The sequence below is a fragment of the Lissotriton helveticus genome, chromosome 3_1, assembly GCF_964261635.1.
Source record: "Lissotriton helveticus chromosome 3_1, aLisHel1.1, whole genome shotgun sequence".
Lineage (NCBI taxonomy): Eukaryota > Metazoa > Chordata > Amphibia > Caudata > Salamandridae > Lissotriton > Lissotriton helveticus.
The window spans coordinates 1,409,781,261-1,409,797,398 of NC_136061.1; the positions used below are offsets into that span (position 1 = coordinate 1,409,781,261).

A 16,138-nucleotide genomic window follows, 5' to 3' on the forward strand; every position below is an offset into this window, starting at 1 on the left:
TGGAAAGAAATATCATATTAAAGTGACATTAGCATATTGGTGCATTTTGCTTGCTGGTTAGAAATCTAAAATTTTGCTTTGAGATTCTGTTGGAAGTGTTATGTCAGTAGGCGAATGGCCTATATTACATGCAGTGTTTAACACCCTTTATTTTGCAACAACCCAATGGATTGTAATTGTGGACGTGGCAATTGTGTTTCAATGTAGTCTTTTTAAAATTTTAGGGGTTTTCTCCTACAGATATCCCATTATCAGCTGGTATCTTAGACCCTCGGGCAAGCCCAACACAGTTAAATACTGTGGAGTTTCTTTGGGACCCTTTAAAGAGGGCTTCAGCATTTATTCAGGTAATGTAAATATTGCAAAAGAAAAGAATTGTGCATTGTGCAGATGTTTTCAATTTTCAGTAACTGATCATACACATCCTTAATCATAATTTTACTTTTTTTAAACCTAGGTGCACTGTATCAGTACCGAATTTACTCCAAGAAAACATGGAGGTGAGAAGGGAGTGCCCTTCCGTGTTCAAATTGACACGTTTAAACAAAATGAGAATGGTGAATACACAGAACACCTGCATTCTGCAAGCTGCCAGATCAAAGTATTTAAGGTATGACACTTTTCTGAAACCATTCTTGACACAGTGGGTTGTTTGGGTTAGTGCATTAGTGCACTAATGCCTGCTGAATTGTACAGATAAATGTGTGCTGTAAAGCGGGTATATGGAAATTCGCGAGTTAAAAACAAAAGTATCTTACCCACGCCACATAGAATACATTTAGCGTGTGTGTTAAACATGGATGTTTTATATTGATGGTGCTTCTTCAGCCGTAAAGCGTTTGCTAATGAGTTTTGATGGCACAAACCGGCAACAGATATTAAAAGGATGAGCTCTTGGAGTGAACAATTGCGTGGGCTGGACCAAGGACTAACAGCCTCGCTCCGATTGATTAAAAAGATCAAATTTATGGATGATTTTTCTGCTAGGGATTGCCGGTAGGCCAGAGACACTAAGGAGATGGTTCTCTTTCTTTAACGGTGTATTTGCCATAAACTCGATCTACAATTAAACCAAAGAAAATGCAGTATCTTTGGATGGGTATCTGAATGAAGTGGTGTGTTTTTGTGTGACGAGGGGGGGGCGCAGGTTGTGCTTGTTTTTTGTTTTTTTTTCTTTTTCTTTGACATGTTTGGGATGCTTTTTGGTTTAAAGAAGTCTTGTTTGCCTACAGCCCAAAGGAGCCGACCGTAAACAAAAAACTGATAGAGAGAAAATGGAGAAACGGACAGCACAGGAGAAGGAGAAATACCAGCCTTCTTATGATACCACCATCTTGACAGAGGTGAGCTTGCTTGTTAAGAAATAAAGCATTAATTTGCTTTGCAGCGGTCTTGATATTCTCAACTTCTGACCAACGTTGATGTTTTGTCCCTTCAGTATCATTCAGGAAGTTTAGTCCCCCCACTTCTGGAAGTTGCCTGACTATGATTACCTAAGCCTGTTATCTCCTAGTAACGCGTTGCTTTCAATTCTGTAATTAAGACATCTGAAACTAATACTGATTTCTGTCAGAGATCCCAAGGTGGTCTGTGTGATCACAATCTCACTATGTGTGATCTAGGATTCAGTAAAGGTAGCTGTCCACAGCACAACAAAGCATCAAAACATTTCTGCTTGCAATAGTGGTGGATCAAAATAGATGTGTGGTGGGCTCTAAGAGACGACCTAACCCTTGTGGATTTTCATTCCATTTCGAGTATTCAATGTTTTGGAATTCATGTAAAGTGTGCTGTAAGTTTGGTTGAAAAAATATTTGCACCTCAATCTCTAGCTGCATCAGGTGTTATTACTGAGTGGATTGGTATTTAATGAATGATCATGGGGCTGGGTATAAGGTGATTTCACAGTGGAAGTTTCTTGAAGGATCTTGGGCACAGTGACTTTAGAATGACTACTGGAAATTGTATGCTTTGGTACAAGAACCACGATATGTGTAACTCCTAGAGAAATTGGCTTCCACACCGTTCTTGCTTCGATGTTTAGCAGAAAATTTTAGCAGATTTGTGGGAGGAAGTGTATCTTTATCAATCGCTCTGTCCCAGTCTTGAGTGCTTGGTACCTTTAAGCAGAGGAGCAGTTCCACTCCTGCTTCAGGGCTATTTGCAGAGTTCTGAAGATACCCAGAGTTGATGGGGCTGTGTTGTGTCTGAATTATGCAGTGAAGAGCAGAAAAACACGAGTTGTAATGAACTGGAATCATACAATCTGGCAGCGATTGGTTTAACATGCTCGAACTAAACACCATTTGTAAAGATGGTCTTTTACTACGTTGCTAATAAAATACGATCATCTTCTAGTTTTTCTGTAGGAGTTGAAGACAGATTATTCACCTTGTAACATGTTTTTCTGGTCTAGTTTATTAAACCCTTGTGCACCTGTACTTTGCCTACCTCTCCACACACAATACTCTCTCCTCCCCACTGTGAGTTATTGTGTTTTCACAGCACAAATATTGAACAGACCTCCTTATCTACATGTAGCAATAAACAGTAAATGTTGTTCGCTCTTGTCTTGCTCATAGTACTTCCACCATTACACCCCATATACTAACATTCAGCAGTATGCTTTCCACAGAATCTCCAATATACATTATTCACAACCAAGGTATGCTGTGAGTGTACGGTTGCATACAACAGCTCTCGCTGCCAAGAGCTTTATCATCCCTTCCACTCCACTGGGCAATGAACTTGACTATAGAACCAGAAGATGTTAAAGCCCGCTGTCCTGAACATTGCAACTCCAAATCCGATGTTCACAGATTACAGATAAAAAGATAACCTCCCTAATCAAGAAAAAATGCAATAAATGTGGCACATCTTCATAATAAGGCTTTGATCTTCAGTGGTAACCTCTGAGCCATGTGTAAAGTCTTTGGTTTGCTGAATACTATGCATGCCATACCCGTTAGAGAAATTACACTAGATCAATGTTGATTGCGTACCTTAATTGTGCAATGCAGATGGTTGAACCTGGCATTCTGTTCTAGACTTGTGCAGTTTCCTTGACATGAGCCATCTGCCAGGAGTACGGCTCTTGCTCTGCTTCATAGTTACAGCAAATGTATACTTATTTTTAAAATGTGTATTTTTAGTGTTCCCCTTGGCCCGACATGCCTTGTCCAGCCAACAACTCTCCTTCTCCAAGTTACAACAGCTCCCCAAACAGCTTCACCATGCCAGATGGGTACGTAACTAGATTTTCTATTCTGTTACACTGCAGCTACAAATGTCTTAATTTCAATCTAACAAAGAGTCCACATTTGGACCACTACCCAAGTGGTAAAACTGATATTGCATGCAATAGAAATACCATTCCAAAATGGATGTATATTATGCACCCCACCCCCGCGCACCCCACCCCCGCACACCACACTTTTTATTGCTTTCATAGTGGAAATTTGAGTAAAGTGAGTACTGCTAACTGTTAATGGCAGTCGTAGTCATTAAAGTCTTATATATTTTGAACAAATCAAGAAAGGTGCCAATTCGTACTGCCATGTAAATTTCCTTTAATAGCCATTCCGCTGTTTCCAGATTGTAACGGGTGAGCTCTATTTTCTCAACACGTCTGCATACTTTCTTAAACGTCGTTGGCACTATTCTTAACTTTCATTATGTAGCCTTCTAGCTGTAGTTATCAGATTTATTTTTGTCTTATTTCAAATCTATAAGTGCTGTTGGGTCTGTCCGGGAAACGCTGGGACAGCCAAACAATGATGGCCTTTTATAATGTTCATACTCAAAGAAATGCAGACTGTACTGTGACTCTTCCGTCCCAGTGTTACTTGCAGTTGGATCACACAGAGTATTTTGTGCCTAGTGGGAAGATTAGAGAGGACTGTGGAGCTGATGGCTTGTCAGCTGTTTCACCGCTACCCAGAATAGCAGCTTTTATTGTTCACCGCACAACTCTGAAATTCATTTGATCTTGTAGCTTTCAGACCATATATAATTATAGATGTGTAACTGTGGATAATGGGAAAGAAGGGTTCTGGATGATATCGAATTGATGAAATTGAAGCACAAGTTGTCTTTGTCCCTCAAATCCTAAAGGTGAAAAATCTCCTCTTTGAGTTACATATGCAAAAGTTTATATTATGTACGACCCACATCCCCTAGACACTTTCCGAGTTGCTCACCAGAGATTGGGAGGACTAGTGGGGGAGCCACCCTCTGCATTATCCTCTGTCTGCCTTCAAAAGCACGTGGGAGTTCAACAACCAAATACAGAACAAATCACTCTGCCCAAAAAACTTGCCTCCCTGTCCTCACCACCCTTGGTAAAACCAGTCTGCTTCCTATGCAGTGCTTCAGTACCTGGCATAATGTGCCGTGCATCCACACCACTTTCTGCACTGTCCACCCCATCCCTGCCATCTCAAGGCTTGCTCTCTGATCTCCACGTGAGAGCAGGGAGCCAGTGCTTACTGGCAGTAGCTCTGTGAAAGCCTCCTCAACACTCCCCCCCCCCCCCCCCACCCCCCCATGTCTGTAGAAGGCTAGGGGGCAGGCAGCATGTCACTGCCAGACAGAACATGAATTTAAAGGTTTGAAAACTAGTATTTTCCCCAATGGTGTGGCTACGAAAGTGGTTCCTCAAGCCGGCACACAAACAGAGCTTCATTTAACATTAGTTTACAGTGCATCATTCCTGTTACTTTTGTTTTAATCTGTTTAGGTTATTTCTTGTTGATGTAAAACACAAATAAATGTCACTGCCTACAAAGGATGTTCTAGTGGAATGTGCCATTGGCTGTCCAGATGCTATTGTGGGCATACAAAAAAGGTCACATCGAACTGGGCTGAAATGTAGTGAAATTACACATTTCTGTATGAAGTATGGAGCTCTTGCGCAGTGCTTCTAAACTGACCACTTTCAACATAACTTCATAAACAGTGATTTTAAGGCATTTCATTTTATGTGTCTCAACACCAACTTCCTTGTTTCCCCAAAGTTCTCTCCACCTATATCCCACAATCACTAATACTGCATGATTCGGGAGACCACATTCTACCTTCCTGAATGATTCACAGGAGCAAAGTTAAGGACATGGGATAGTTCACAATGAACGGTCAAAGTTTGTTTTTTTAACAAAAGGAGAATAAAGTCAAATGGCTTTTAAGCCTTTAATCAAACGCCGAAGGACGTTTGAACTTAAGACCTGCAGTGGGTGAAGTTTTGAGCCAACCTCTCGAGCACCCTATGGACTATTTTTAAGTCTACTGTGTGAGCTCTTGATTCAAGATAATGGGAGACTGTACAAGCATTTAATTTAATATTTAAGTGCGTAGTATCCAGTGTTTGTTCATGAGAGCCTAATCCATGACAAAGATTTGAGGTATCAGAAATTCCACGATATACATCAAATGCTGGAAATGTTAGGAGATGTGAGGAATTCACATGGGCAACAGCAGGGTGTATACCACTGCATATAAATGCGTACCAGTGCATTTTTACTTGCATATGCGCTTGTTTCAAACAATTTATTTCAAAGTTAATTCTACCATCTAGTGCACAAGTTTTTTTGTTTTTATCTCTAAGTTTTATATCGCGCAAATGTGACCTAAAATCAAGTATCCAAGCTCTTTACATGAGAACCAGTTGCGTTACATGAGGACACGTTTATTTTTGTTGTGCACGGGGAGATTCAATGATTTGCCCAGAATCACAGGATGTTGAGTGTTGTTGCCGAGACTCGAACCCAGTTCTCCAGATTTGAAGACCACCGCAATAACTGTTTGGCTACATCCTCTCCCAAGCTTTAAATGCAATAATTAACCTGTTATAGTGGAGTCAGGGTGGGTTACGCATACTTCTCACTAGGAAGTAGCATATGTGACCCTCAGTAGAAAAGTGGACTGACAGACTATCACTTCGCTAAGGAACCAGTGTGTCTGTCCCTCGTTGAAGTTTATTTCATATATATATTTTCTTGAATTCAACGTGGCCATTTCATGGCAGTGGGGAGGGGGTTTTAAACATTTCTATCATCCTTATGTCAAATATTTGACCATTGCAGAAACTGGTGCATAGCCAACACGTATGGATGTTTAATAGGGATTGCAATGCCGCATCGTATTTAAACATTCCACACATCAATTTGATGAATTCGCAGTTTGAGTACAGAAACAGCAAAACGAATTCTCAAACTGCAGTCAATGGAAGTTTGATTGTCCTTCTATATTGGACCGTGTAGTTCCAGTCCAGTCCTGGGCTTTCATGCAACAAGCTAATGCATTCTGTGTGATGTGGTCTTGGTTGGTTTGTGTTGAATTAATGAAACTAATGCATCTGCTTAAGACTGGTAGGATCACTGTTGCATCCATTTTGCGTTTTCTCACTTATCTGCCCAAAACCATTCCCCATTACCGGACCTCTGCAGCCCATCTCCTGGTATGGATAGCCCCTCCTGTGTCTCCCTTGACTTTCCCACAGCATCACTTCCACCCCAAAAAAAATGGTCCGCAAGGGCATGTAGTAAGTTGGTCACCCTAGTAGAATTGCTTGTTTTATTTTTTGTTTTTTACTGAACCTGCCCTTCGGTTTCCTTCTTACTAGTTACTTGTCACAAGCTGACATTTGAGAAGCTTTACTTTAATGTTGTTTATCAAGTATTTCGAAGTTTGTTTCTTGCCATTATAGTAAATGCATACCTTTTTTGAGGTGAATGAGCTGTACTGTCATCTGGGTCAGTGTACATTGAGAGTGTGCTAGATTTTGTAGACCGCTGTCTCAGCCAAAGCAACTTAACTGACTTGGGTGGTTACTAAATGGTGCCCAAGCAAGGGATCCGCATTTCCTCCGTCTAGTGGCCTTGCCCAAAAAAAGAATAAACAGTTCAAATTATTAAAAAGAACTAACATTTTTTTGCTTTTTTCCCTATGTTATTCCCTTGCACTTTTAGAAACAGTTCACCAACCCACCAAGTGGACCCTCCGCTTCCCAGCAGTGATGTAAGTATGTTGGGATGATGTTAATATCATGCTTTTCTTTTTTAGGAGACTGGTGAAAAGTTTTTCAAGACTTCTTAATTCTTTTTGCCATGTAGCACCTCCTCCCCTCTGCCAGCATCCTGGATGCCCAGCAGTGGCTTCAACGCAATCGCTTCCCACAGTACTGCCGGCTCTTCTCCAGTTTCTCAGGTAAGTGGTTTTTTTTCCATAATGTTCTTCCACCATCTGGCAGAGCAGTTAACTTTATCTTCACAACTATTGATATGAGTTTAAATTTGAGCTGTTGCATAATTTAGTAAACTAGAAGATATGTCCACTGTAGAGATACCATCTTGGCACTAGACTGTAACCTAGTAGTGGTGGAGCCTCTGAGATGGGTGCAGGAGATGGGAACTGGTTTGACTTTTATCTGCTCAGTTCCTCCTTTTTAATCTGCTTTCTGTATTCAGTACGAGAAAAAATGGGGAAACTAATAATCTTAGGGACCAGGGTAAATTTATTAGCCAAGGAAAATACTAAACGAGTAGAGTAATTTGAGATTAGCGTTACCCCCAAAACAAATGTCCCACAAAAGAGCTCTAAAAATCACAAAAGCACATGGGTACAATTGATAAAAACAAACAGTCAGGCCCAACGATGTTTATACAAAGAAATAACCAATGTAATGCAGTCAAGAAAATGGTACTGTAATATTAGTAACCTAGTACAGAAAAGTGAAGTGTTCATGTGCCTCACCAGTGACAGATTCTATATTCACTTGGGAAGGGCACTAAAAAGCTCACTTATCCATTTAAATTTCATAGCAGTGTAATCTCATTTTGTATGTTCACAATGGCATGGAAATTACAGAAATTACCACATTTAGTATGCAATGCAAAAGGCAATCCAGCCAACCTTTTGTCTGAAGAACATCAGACAAAAGTTGGCTGGGTTGCTTTTGGATACAGAAGGAGACTGTTTGCAGAATACATCCTGTCCCCCCTACCATACTGGCAAAAAAATGTTTTTGCAATTGACAAAACTGACTTCAGGCCTGGATGCAAAACAATGGATAATTTAGCGACATTATTAATTCTTCTTATTCGCAAGGCTATACAACAAGGAATATCTCTAAACCATTTGCTTTGTGGATTATTCTGCTGCATTCGAAAAAATATATAGAAATGTACTGTAGGCTAAACCTCCGACATTCAGCATAGACTGTGTACTGCTATATTTGATCATGTTACTTCATTTGATCATCTGGTGGCAAGTCAGATTGTCAGGGAATTTGGCTATCTGTTCCAAGGTCAAAATTGATAACTGACTCCAAGGCTGTGTCCTCGCCTCGCTTCTTTTTTCTGTTTGTCTCAGACATAAGTTTCTACATCCATAGACCCAACGTTCTGCCTGCAAAACTGGGAAATTGCTTGATCAGTCATCTGGCTTATACCGATGACCTTGCCAGGTGCTCCCCAACTTCAACAAGCCACCAGAATCCGCTTGCAGCACTGAATTTAATCAGTTAAGCGGCTTGTACGTAAATATCATAGTAAAATATTCTTTCCTTAGGAAAGCCGATGAGGAAATTCAACTGGGAACTTGTGGAACAGTCTGTGAAAAACGTGGATAATTATGATTATTTGGGCTTGGTTTATTTTGGATACAAAACTGTTCGTGTTGCAACACCTGGAAAAACTAGCCTAAATCTTTCATGCTAACTAAAGTCCTGAAAAGATTTGCACAAATATAGGGCGGCTGGGCGCTCAGTTCTGGCAATTCATGCCCTAAAAATCTGTTAAAGTCCTGTCTTATGCTTCATTAGCACTCCATTCGAAGAGCTTATATGAACTGGAAACTGTTTTCATACACCAGTTACCATCACTAATCTGCATGCCTCTAATTTCAAGCTATGATTGGTAAAAAGTATTATTTCTATGACTGAACTTCATGCGATGATTCAGTAAGGGGTACGATTTTTTAACAACTGACGCCAAACCCTTCGACCCTGTTTATTGAGTTACGTTGTTGCATTATTACAAAAACATAACTTACCATCGAATTAAGAGCTACTTAAAATGTCGAAACCTAATCTTAAATAAGTCCTTGGCAAAGGGTTACAGGAGTCGACCCTATTTACCTATTTAGATATAAACCTGCAGAGTATCTTTTGGATACACAGCACTACATTGATTCAAACCTGGAAGTTGCATCTAAATGTTTAATGTTTCGTCTTCTTTGCATCCTCCTGAAGCAGTTTGAGGTTTCTTGGAATATTACCCACCCTGGCCAAACCTGTGGACTCTGTAAAAAGGTCCAAAAAATCTTTGACCATATTGTAGGTTTTGATCCCGGCCTGAGGGATATCCAAAGTAAATACTACTTACTAACTGTCTGGATTTTTGCTTTGAACAATAAAAGCCACAAGGGGATATTTTTTCTCTACAAACCAATAGCCCCATTGGGAAACTAAGGGCCTTATTACAAGTTTGGTGGTCTTGAAGCACTGCAGTGGTTCTAGTAAGACTGCTAAGCCAGTTGTGAACCCTCCCGCCGGATTCAGAGTTGAACACAGGGCAGGCGGGCAGGCAGTGCGGCAGTGTCATGGTGGAGGGCATGTTAGGCTTACAGGGGAGCCTAAACAGGATGCCAACGCTGTGGCGGCACCTACAAAACATTTGTGGATGGTGTGGCATGCACAATGTTGTGCATGCCATACAGTGCATGCACGACCATGCAATTTTAAGGGGGCACATGTGCCCCTGCATGCACCCCCATGGGCAGATTTGCCTTTGGGGCCCTGTTGGGGGTGGCGGGGTCCATTTCCATGCTGTTCCCTCAAGCATTTCATCACTAGGCCCCTGCCATGAAATACTCGTTGGAAATGCTGGTCGGAATCTTCTTGGCGGTGTCCGCACTGTCGCGATTCCTGCCTGCTTTAAATGCCACCCTCTGTGAGATCTTGGATCCTGGTGCTAGTCTTGTGGCAGTCCTGCTGCCACCATTGGAATATGGCGGTCTGACTGCCTGGTGGCGGCGGTTTGATAACTGCCATGAGTATGGCAGTCCCAGGACTACCGTACTCCCAACCGGGCCCTATGTTTTTGAACATAGCCTACAACAGACTTAAACTTCTGGATATCTGTAACAAAAAAGTTATAACCGTGCCCATTTACATTTTAGGTTTCTGTTTTATTTTTTTTTTGTTTTTTTCATAATGTATTTTTTAACCTTGGTTCCTGTCGTATGCTTATTTAACTATATTTGTTAAGATGTTAAATAGCACTGTGTAGAATATTTTCGTCTTCTATCGTAGCCATCTATATGGTCTAAGTTTTTCTTTGTAATTTAAAAAATGTACACAAAGTATTGCACACGAAACAAGCAATGTATGCACATTCCATTAAACGGAGAGAATAAGTGGCTGTTAAGGCAGTTTAATAGGAACGAAATGTGTACTCAGTTAATCCGTTGTATGGAAATTCCAGATCAATAAATCCCACTTGTTTTATGGCTTTATAGAGGTAAATAAGTCTGACCCCTTCATTGATAGGTTATTTATAGTCATCACCATTTTGATGGCTCACCCTTGAGGAGGTAGCTTTGAGCTTTGCCAAAGGCCCAAACAGAACTGAGGCTTCCATTAAAAATCAATGAGTCTCAGCTAGGTTGCATATGTACAAGGCAGCCATCCATTTCCAAAGCCAACCAGACAGGTTCGACCCACTATTGGACTACTATAACGTGTAACTGTGTTTCTGAACTCAAATGGCAATATCATTGGTTACCAAAAATACCCTAAGCACAGGGCCGGACTGGCTACTGGGCGTTATGGAATGCTGCTGAGCTGGGGGCTGATTTCGTTGATGGGGACCTGCGTGTACTGAACGAAATTCGTTTTGCTTTAATTATTTTGAAGTACACGCAGGTCTCCATGTACAAAACCAGCCCCCACCTCGGTGAAATCCGCCCCCCAGCACGGCAGAATTCCAAAACGCCCGCTAGTCAGTCCGGCCCTGCCAAGCACAAATTACTTTTGGGTGTAAACGTTTGCACACGCCATGTAGTCCATCGGTATCTTTGGCAGATTATATGCGTTGCTGAAAATGTGATGCTTTTAAAAAATGTTAACTACATTACTGTCCTAGAAGCAATAGAAATCATTGACTTTTTTTAGGTGCCGACTTACTAAAGATGTCAAAAGATGACTTTATTCAAGTTTGTGGCCCTGCTGATGGAATACGACTTTATAATGCCATCAAAGGAAGGTTAGTTCCGTATGCAAGTTTTTCCCTTCCATGTAATTATTTTTCTCAATCAATATTCTAATAATTATTGTTTATGATTACAGAAGTGTGAGGCCAAAATTAACCATATACGTGTGCCAAGAGTCTGAGCAGAACAGGTTGCATCTCAATCAGAAACGAGATAATGGGGATAGCAATATGTGTAGTAAGTATGTTATGTTATCAAATAAATGTCGGTCACCTGCATTTGTTGGGCAAGAATTTACAAGGTGTTATGTGCTTTTTTTTGACAATGTACACAGTATTACGTTGTGGTGCACATTATTTCATTCAACATTTTGTTTTAGTATGTTAACAGGACATGAAATCATTGTTTAAGGCAGCATCCACGTTCTGTAATGCAGACGTGACCACTATGCAATAAGTGCCCTTACAAGGCTTTCTGACAAATTGATGATTCATGGTGTGCTTGGGGAGCCTTTAATCACAAAGGCGGCACAATCAAGGGCAACGGAACTGCAACTATGAACAGCACATCCCAAGTTGTCACAAGCATGCCAGGGGCGATGCTCCCAACCCACCCTGGGTCCCCACCAGTGCTCCCCCCAAAGTACTGAGGTAGACTGCATAACTTCACACTCATTCAGTACACGGATTGCGATTTCTGGCAGGTGTCCAGAAGCTGTGTGGTTGTGATCCAAAGGCTGTGGATGGACTAGATGTTGTGATTGTGTGCTTGAGACTGGTCTGTGCTGAATTTTGCTGGTGTATGAGATAGCTTGCCTCCAGGCTCACTTTTTGTCTGCTGCATTGTATGGTTTAATATTGATCCCATGAAAAATGTTTGTGGTTTTTTGTGTTCCATTTTTTTTCTCCGTTATAGTCTTGGCTTTAGGCTGCCTGTACTTGGTTCTGTCTTAACATTGTTACTTCTTTCAGTCATGTGCACTCCTGATTCGGATCTAACTAGAAAACGCAAATTGGCTTAATCCAGTTATTTCCTGTTTAGTGTGCTATATTTAATTAAGCCTGTCATTTCTGATTCTCATTCGGTGATCTTTAGCCTGGACATTAACACTTCTTGTGAGCCTTATTGGCGGTTCCTTTGCTCATATAACACCTTCACCACGTGACGGTTCCCTTGGATGTTAATTAAATTTAGCTTTCTTTGGCTTGGTTTACCTTTCGCTGCATTCGGTTTAATTTTGTATGCCTTTTATTCAAAGCTTCTGTCCTACGAATGCAGTTCATCCAGTTTGAAAATATCTGATTGGTGATGGGACAAAGCTAACCCAAAGAAAAATTGTTTGGTGTAGATACCAAAATGTTAAAGCCTGGTATTACAATATTATTTCACTACGGCTCGCACATATGCTAATCTCTGCCTTTTTGTCTCATTCTTACAGCACCCAAACCTTTCACATTTTATTTTTAACGCTTGCGTTTCTTGGATGAGCTTTAAATTGTGCATTTGTTCGGATACTGGAGATTCACTTTTATTTTTTCCCGTGTCAGTTAACGTTCCCTAGTTGTGGTTTTCATTTTCTCCTCCTTTATATTGGTTTTTCTGTTCACTTGCTTAGTGGTGATGTGCAATACAACAGAGGTACATGATTGTAATTTTAAACAGTTATAGAATAAACCCATAAATACATTTGAGGATTATGTGTTGGAGTGCAAGTGTGCTATGGCTGCCATCTTAGTATGTTTAGTATAGAAAGTGATTTAATACTTGGACAGTGCTCTTTTAAAAACTTTTTAGAGAACAAGTGAACTGATCAGAAGTGTAGTAGAGTCTGGAGTGTATCCAATGCTGGCAGTCTTTGAGAGGTTTCTTCAGTTCATTATGTATAATGAAAGGTCGTCTGGCTAGCATTTTAGCTTCGCTCTTAATCCAACTAATATGTTTGAAATAGAACAACGTGCGCCAGTTAAGATAAATCCAGATGTCTTTATTCAGGATACAGTGAAACCCCTCAGCCCCCACTCTCCCCTCTGCTCCAAGCGACTCCCTTCACAATTCTCTCCTCCTAATCATCACTCACAGCTCCATGGAAACGAGGACACTTAGGTTCCATGTAGCCTATGATGCATACATTCCATTGTCAGCAGGTATCAATCAGTTTAACACAGAAGCAGTTAGGTTACTGATGGCTTTATATTCACATCAATAAGATGCTGCAATGTTATTGAATGTGGTCCTCCCAGATCTGTTAGACTATTCCTGCTTTTGTGCTGGAAACTGTAAAACGTCTTCCAAAGTAATGTTCTTCGCCCAAACCTCAAATTGGACTGCTGTACAAGTAGTTTTCTGTCCAAGTATTGATCCTGTGGTGCAACTGTAGTTTGTATAATGCTACCTTGTTATCTCAAACTGTGTTGGATTACCAGTTGACACCTCCATTCTTTTCTTCTGTTGGACTACTTGTCTTGCCTGAAGTCTGGCCCGTGCTAAAGAAATATGGCAATATAAAATTGGGAAGAAGTAAGTGCAATCAAGTGACTAAATAACTCACTATGATAACAAGTCTTCTGCTACAAACGTACATTGCATTTGTCAGTGGATGAACCACCATACTCGTCATTTATTTATTTTATTTTGAAAGTTTTATATAGCGCGAACAAGATCTTTGCAGATATCAGAGCGCTTTACATATGAGGGGTACGAGCATGTGAGTGAATAACCATTGGGGTGGGGGTGGTATACGAGGGAGCATAGACAGATACATCAATAATGATAAAAATACAAATAAGTGGTAACATAAACAATCAGGTAAGTCAATATCACAAGTCATACAAAAATGCAAAAGGTTTGAACAAGTAGTACAGCTCAAAATCGAGTCTTTGAAGTTAATCCCCAGTAATAATTCAAGTGCATTTAGCCATGAGGATAGCTTTTACTTTCTTAAAAAGTATGGTAGAGGGGATGAGCCTGGTTTCAGGAGGGAGTGAGTTCCAAATCCTGGGTGCCATTCCTGAGAAGGAGCGTTTATAGGTTTTTTCCTTGCGGAATCTTCTGGGCTTTAGCAAAAGATTGTTTGTGCCTCTAGTGTTTCTGGAGCCTCCAGAAACGTGACGTAAACATGATAAAACATGACGCCTTATTTGCTATATGTGAGTTTAGTAAAAAAAATCCAATTCCACTTGCACTCCTTTCCATGCCATTCATGTACAGAATTTGTCCCAACCCAATCAGCAAGCGCACCATTTAAAATGTCATCGCTGTTTTAAATAAATACATTTTAGATCATTCTCATCTGTGTGTGGGGAATCCATATATTTGTGATGCTGTAAACGCCTCCATAGCCGTAACTACCAGACATGCATTCACACGATTCAAAAAACACATAGTCTTAAACCCCTTGAAGATTCAGAACCCTCGTACAAAAGTGCTGCCAGTCAACTGCCGGAAGGGTGAGGGCAGACAAAACATCCAAAACCCGGTGTTGTATTGGTTAGATAGCAGGGAGACCAAAGAGTCAAATCAAGAGCCTGCAACCCACTGCAACCAAATGGACCCCATAGAAACCAGAGCATAATGAACAACCACTCCAATAATGCAGCACCCATGACCAACAGTAACCCGTAGAAAAAATATTAAAGAAATTGAAGGCAGAAGGGGCTGCGGACCAAACAGTCTCCCCAGTGCACTTTTTAGGCAGAACATTGCTTTTTGGGCTCACTACCTATTACCCTTTTTTAATCCAATCTTCCATTCTATTACCATATAAGACTTCTGGAAAGGAAGCCTCGTGCGCCCTTTCTGGAAGAATGGAAGCCAATCTTTGCAGAGCAATTACAGGTTAATTGTTGATTTGGAAGCAAAACTGTATGCATCATGTTGACTCTAGGACCCTAAAGCTTGGGTCAACGAAAAAGCCTTATACCAAAAATGCAAACTGAATTCAGACCAGGCATGGGGACTCTTACAAATCTAACAGCACTTACAGCGTAGCTGAGGAAAACAGCGCAAAACCCAGCTGTTCGCATATTTCTTTGACTTCAAATTGGCCTTTGACGGGTCCCATGTAGCTGCCTTTGAGCAAAATTGGTAGACTCTGGCATCCCAGAAACCTACTAAAGGCAATCTCAGCACTGAATAATGAAACATGGACACAGGTGGGGGGGCGTGACTAGCCATCGGTGGATGCGAGTCAATTTGGCTCCGCATCTTTCCCCATTCATCCCCTTGCATCTAGCCAGCATTTGAATATCAGCAGGTGTGTGATCCCCCACTAAAGCTACCCGCCTCAAACATCAGTGAATTGCACCAGCAGTTCCGACCAAAGTGATGTTGCGGGCGATAAAACTCCAGCCCTTGCCCGACACAGGACGCTTGCAGTCGCCATAGAGCCATCCCAAGAACTGGCCGTGTCCTGCCTGACAACTCCCACTGGGATGGAGTGCACGCCAGCGGATCCACCAGTCGGCGGAAGGCGACCTAATCACCCAGCCGGGAGGCTTGTGCGCTTGGTGTGTAGTGGGGACTAAGAAGAGACGGATGTGCTGGAGTCGAAAGCCAGCTACGTAGACTCATCTGGGCTGATCCTGGGCCTAACGAGGTAGTTTGTGTGGGCGGTGGCGGCTCACCATCATAAAATCGGAGGATAGACGCACAGTCGGGGCGGGGTCAAGGGTGATGGCCGGGCTTGGTCTGCGGCCCACCTTCTCGCCCTCAGACCGAGGCAATACAGTGACCTGCCCGAAGCCGTGTCAAGGCAGTTGAAGGAGCGATGTCCATCTGCGAGAGCCTGGAGGTGAGTCCCCTGCCACGAGGATCCTGGCAGGTGGGGCCCAGAGGGTGGTTTGGGCCTAGGACCCAGCTCCGGAGACCGCACATGCCACAAACACCAGCAAGGCCCTCTCACGCCTGCCATTGGGTTCGTGAGGCCCCCCTT

The 16,138-nt window shown here is 41.7% G+C and overlaps 1 protein-coding gene across 2 annotated transcripts in view; it reads left to right on the forward strand.

Annotated features, from left to right (window-relative positions):
- Positions 1 to 16,138, forward strand: part of TFCP2L1 (transcription factor CP2 like 1) — a 105,895-nt gene that overhangs the window by 59,030 nt on the left and 30,727 nt on the right. Inside the window, exons 5-12 of one of the 2 annotated variants that reach the window (XM_078682068.1) lie at positions 241 to 347; positions 458 to 610; positions 1,233 to 1,343; positions 3,153 to 3,244; positions 6,966 to 7,014; positions 7,110 to 7,203; positions 11,171 to 11,261; positions 11,345 to 11,445. In XM_078682068.1, the coding sequence (XP_078538194.1) occupies positions 241 to 347; positions 458 to 610; positions 1,233 to 1,343; positions 3,153 to 3,244; positions 6,966 to 7,014; positions 7,110 to 7,203; positions 11,171 to 11,261; positions 11,345 to 11,445 (798 nt within the window). Of the gene's footprint in view, positions 1 to 224; positions 348 to 457; positions 611 to 1,232; positions 1,344 to 3,152; positions 3,245 to 6,965; positions 7,015 to 7,109; positions 7,204 to 11,170; positions 11,262 to 11,344; positions 11,446 to 16,138 lie in introns of both variants that reach the window. The other variant, XM_078682069.1, reaches the window with a different exon arrangement.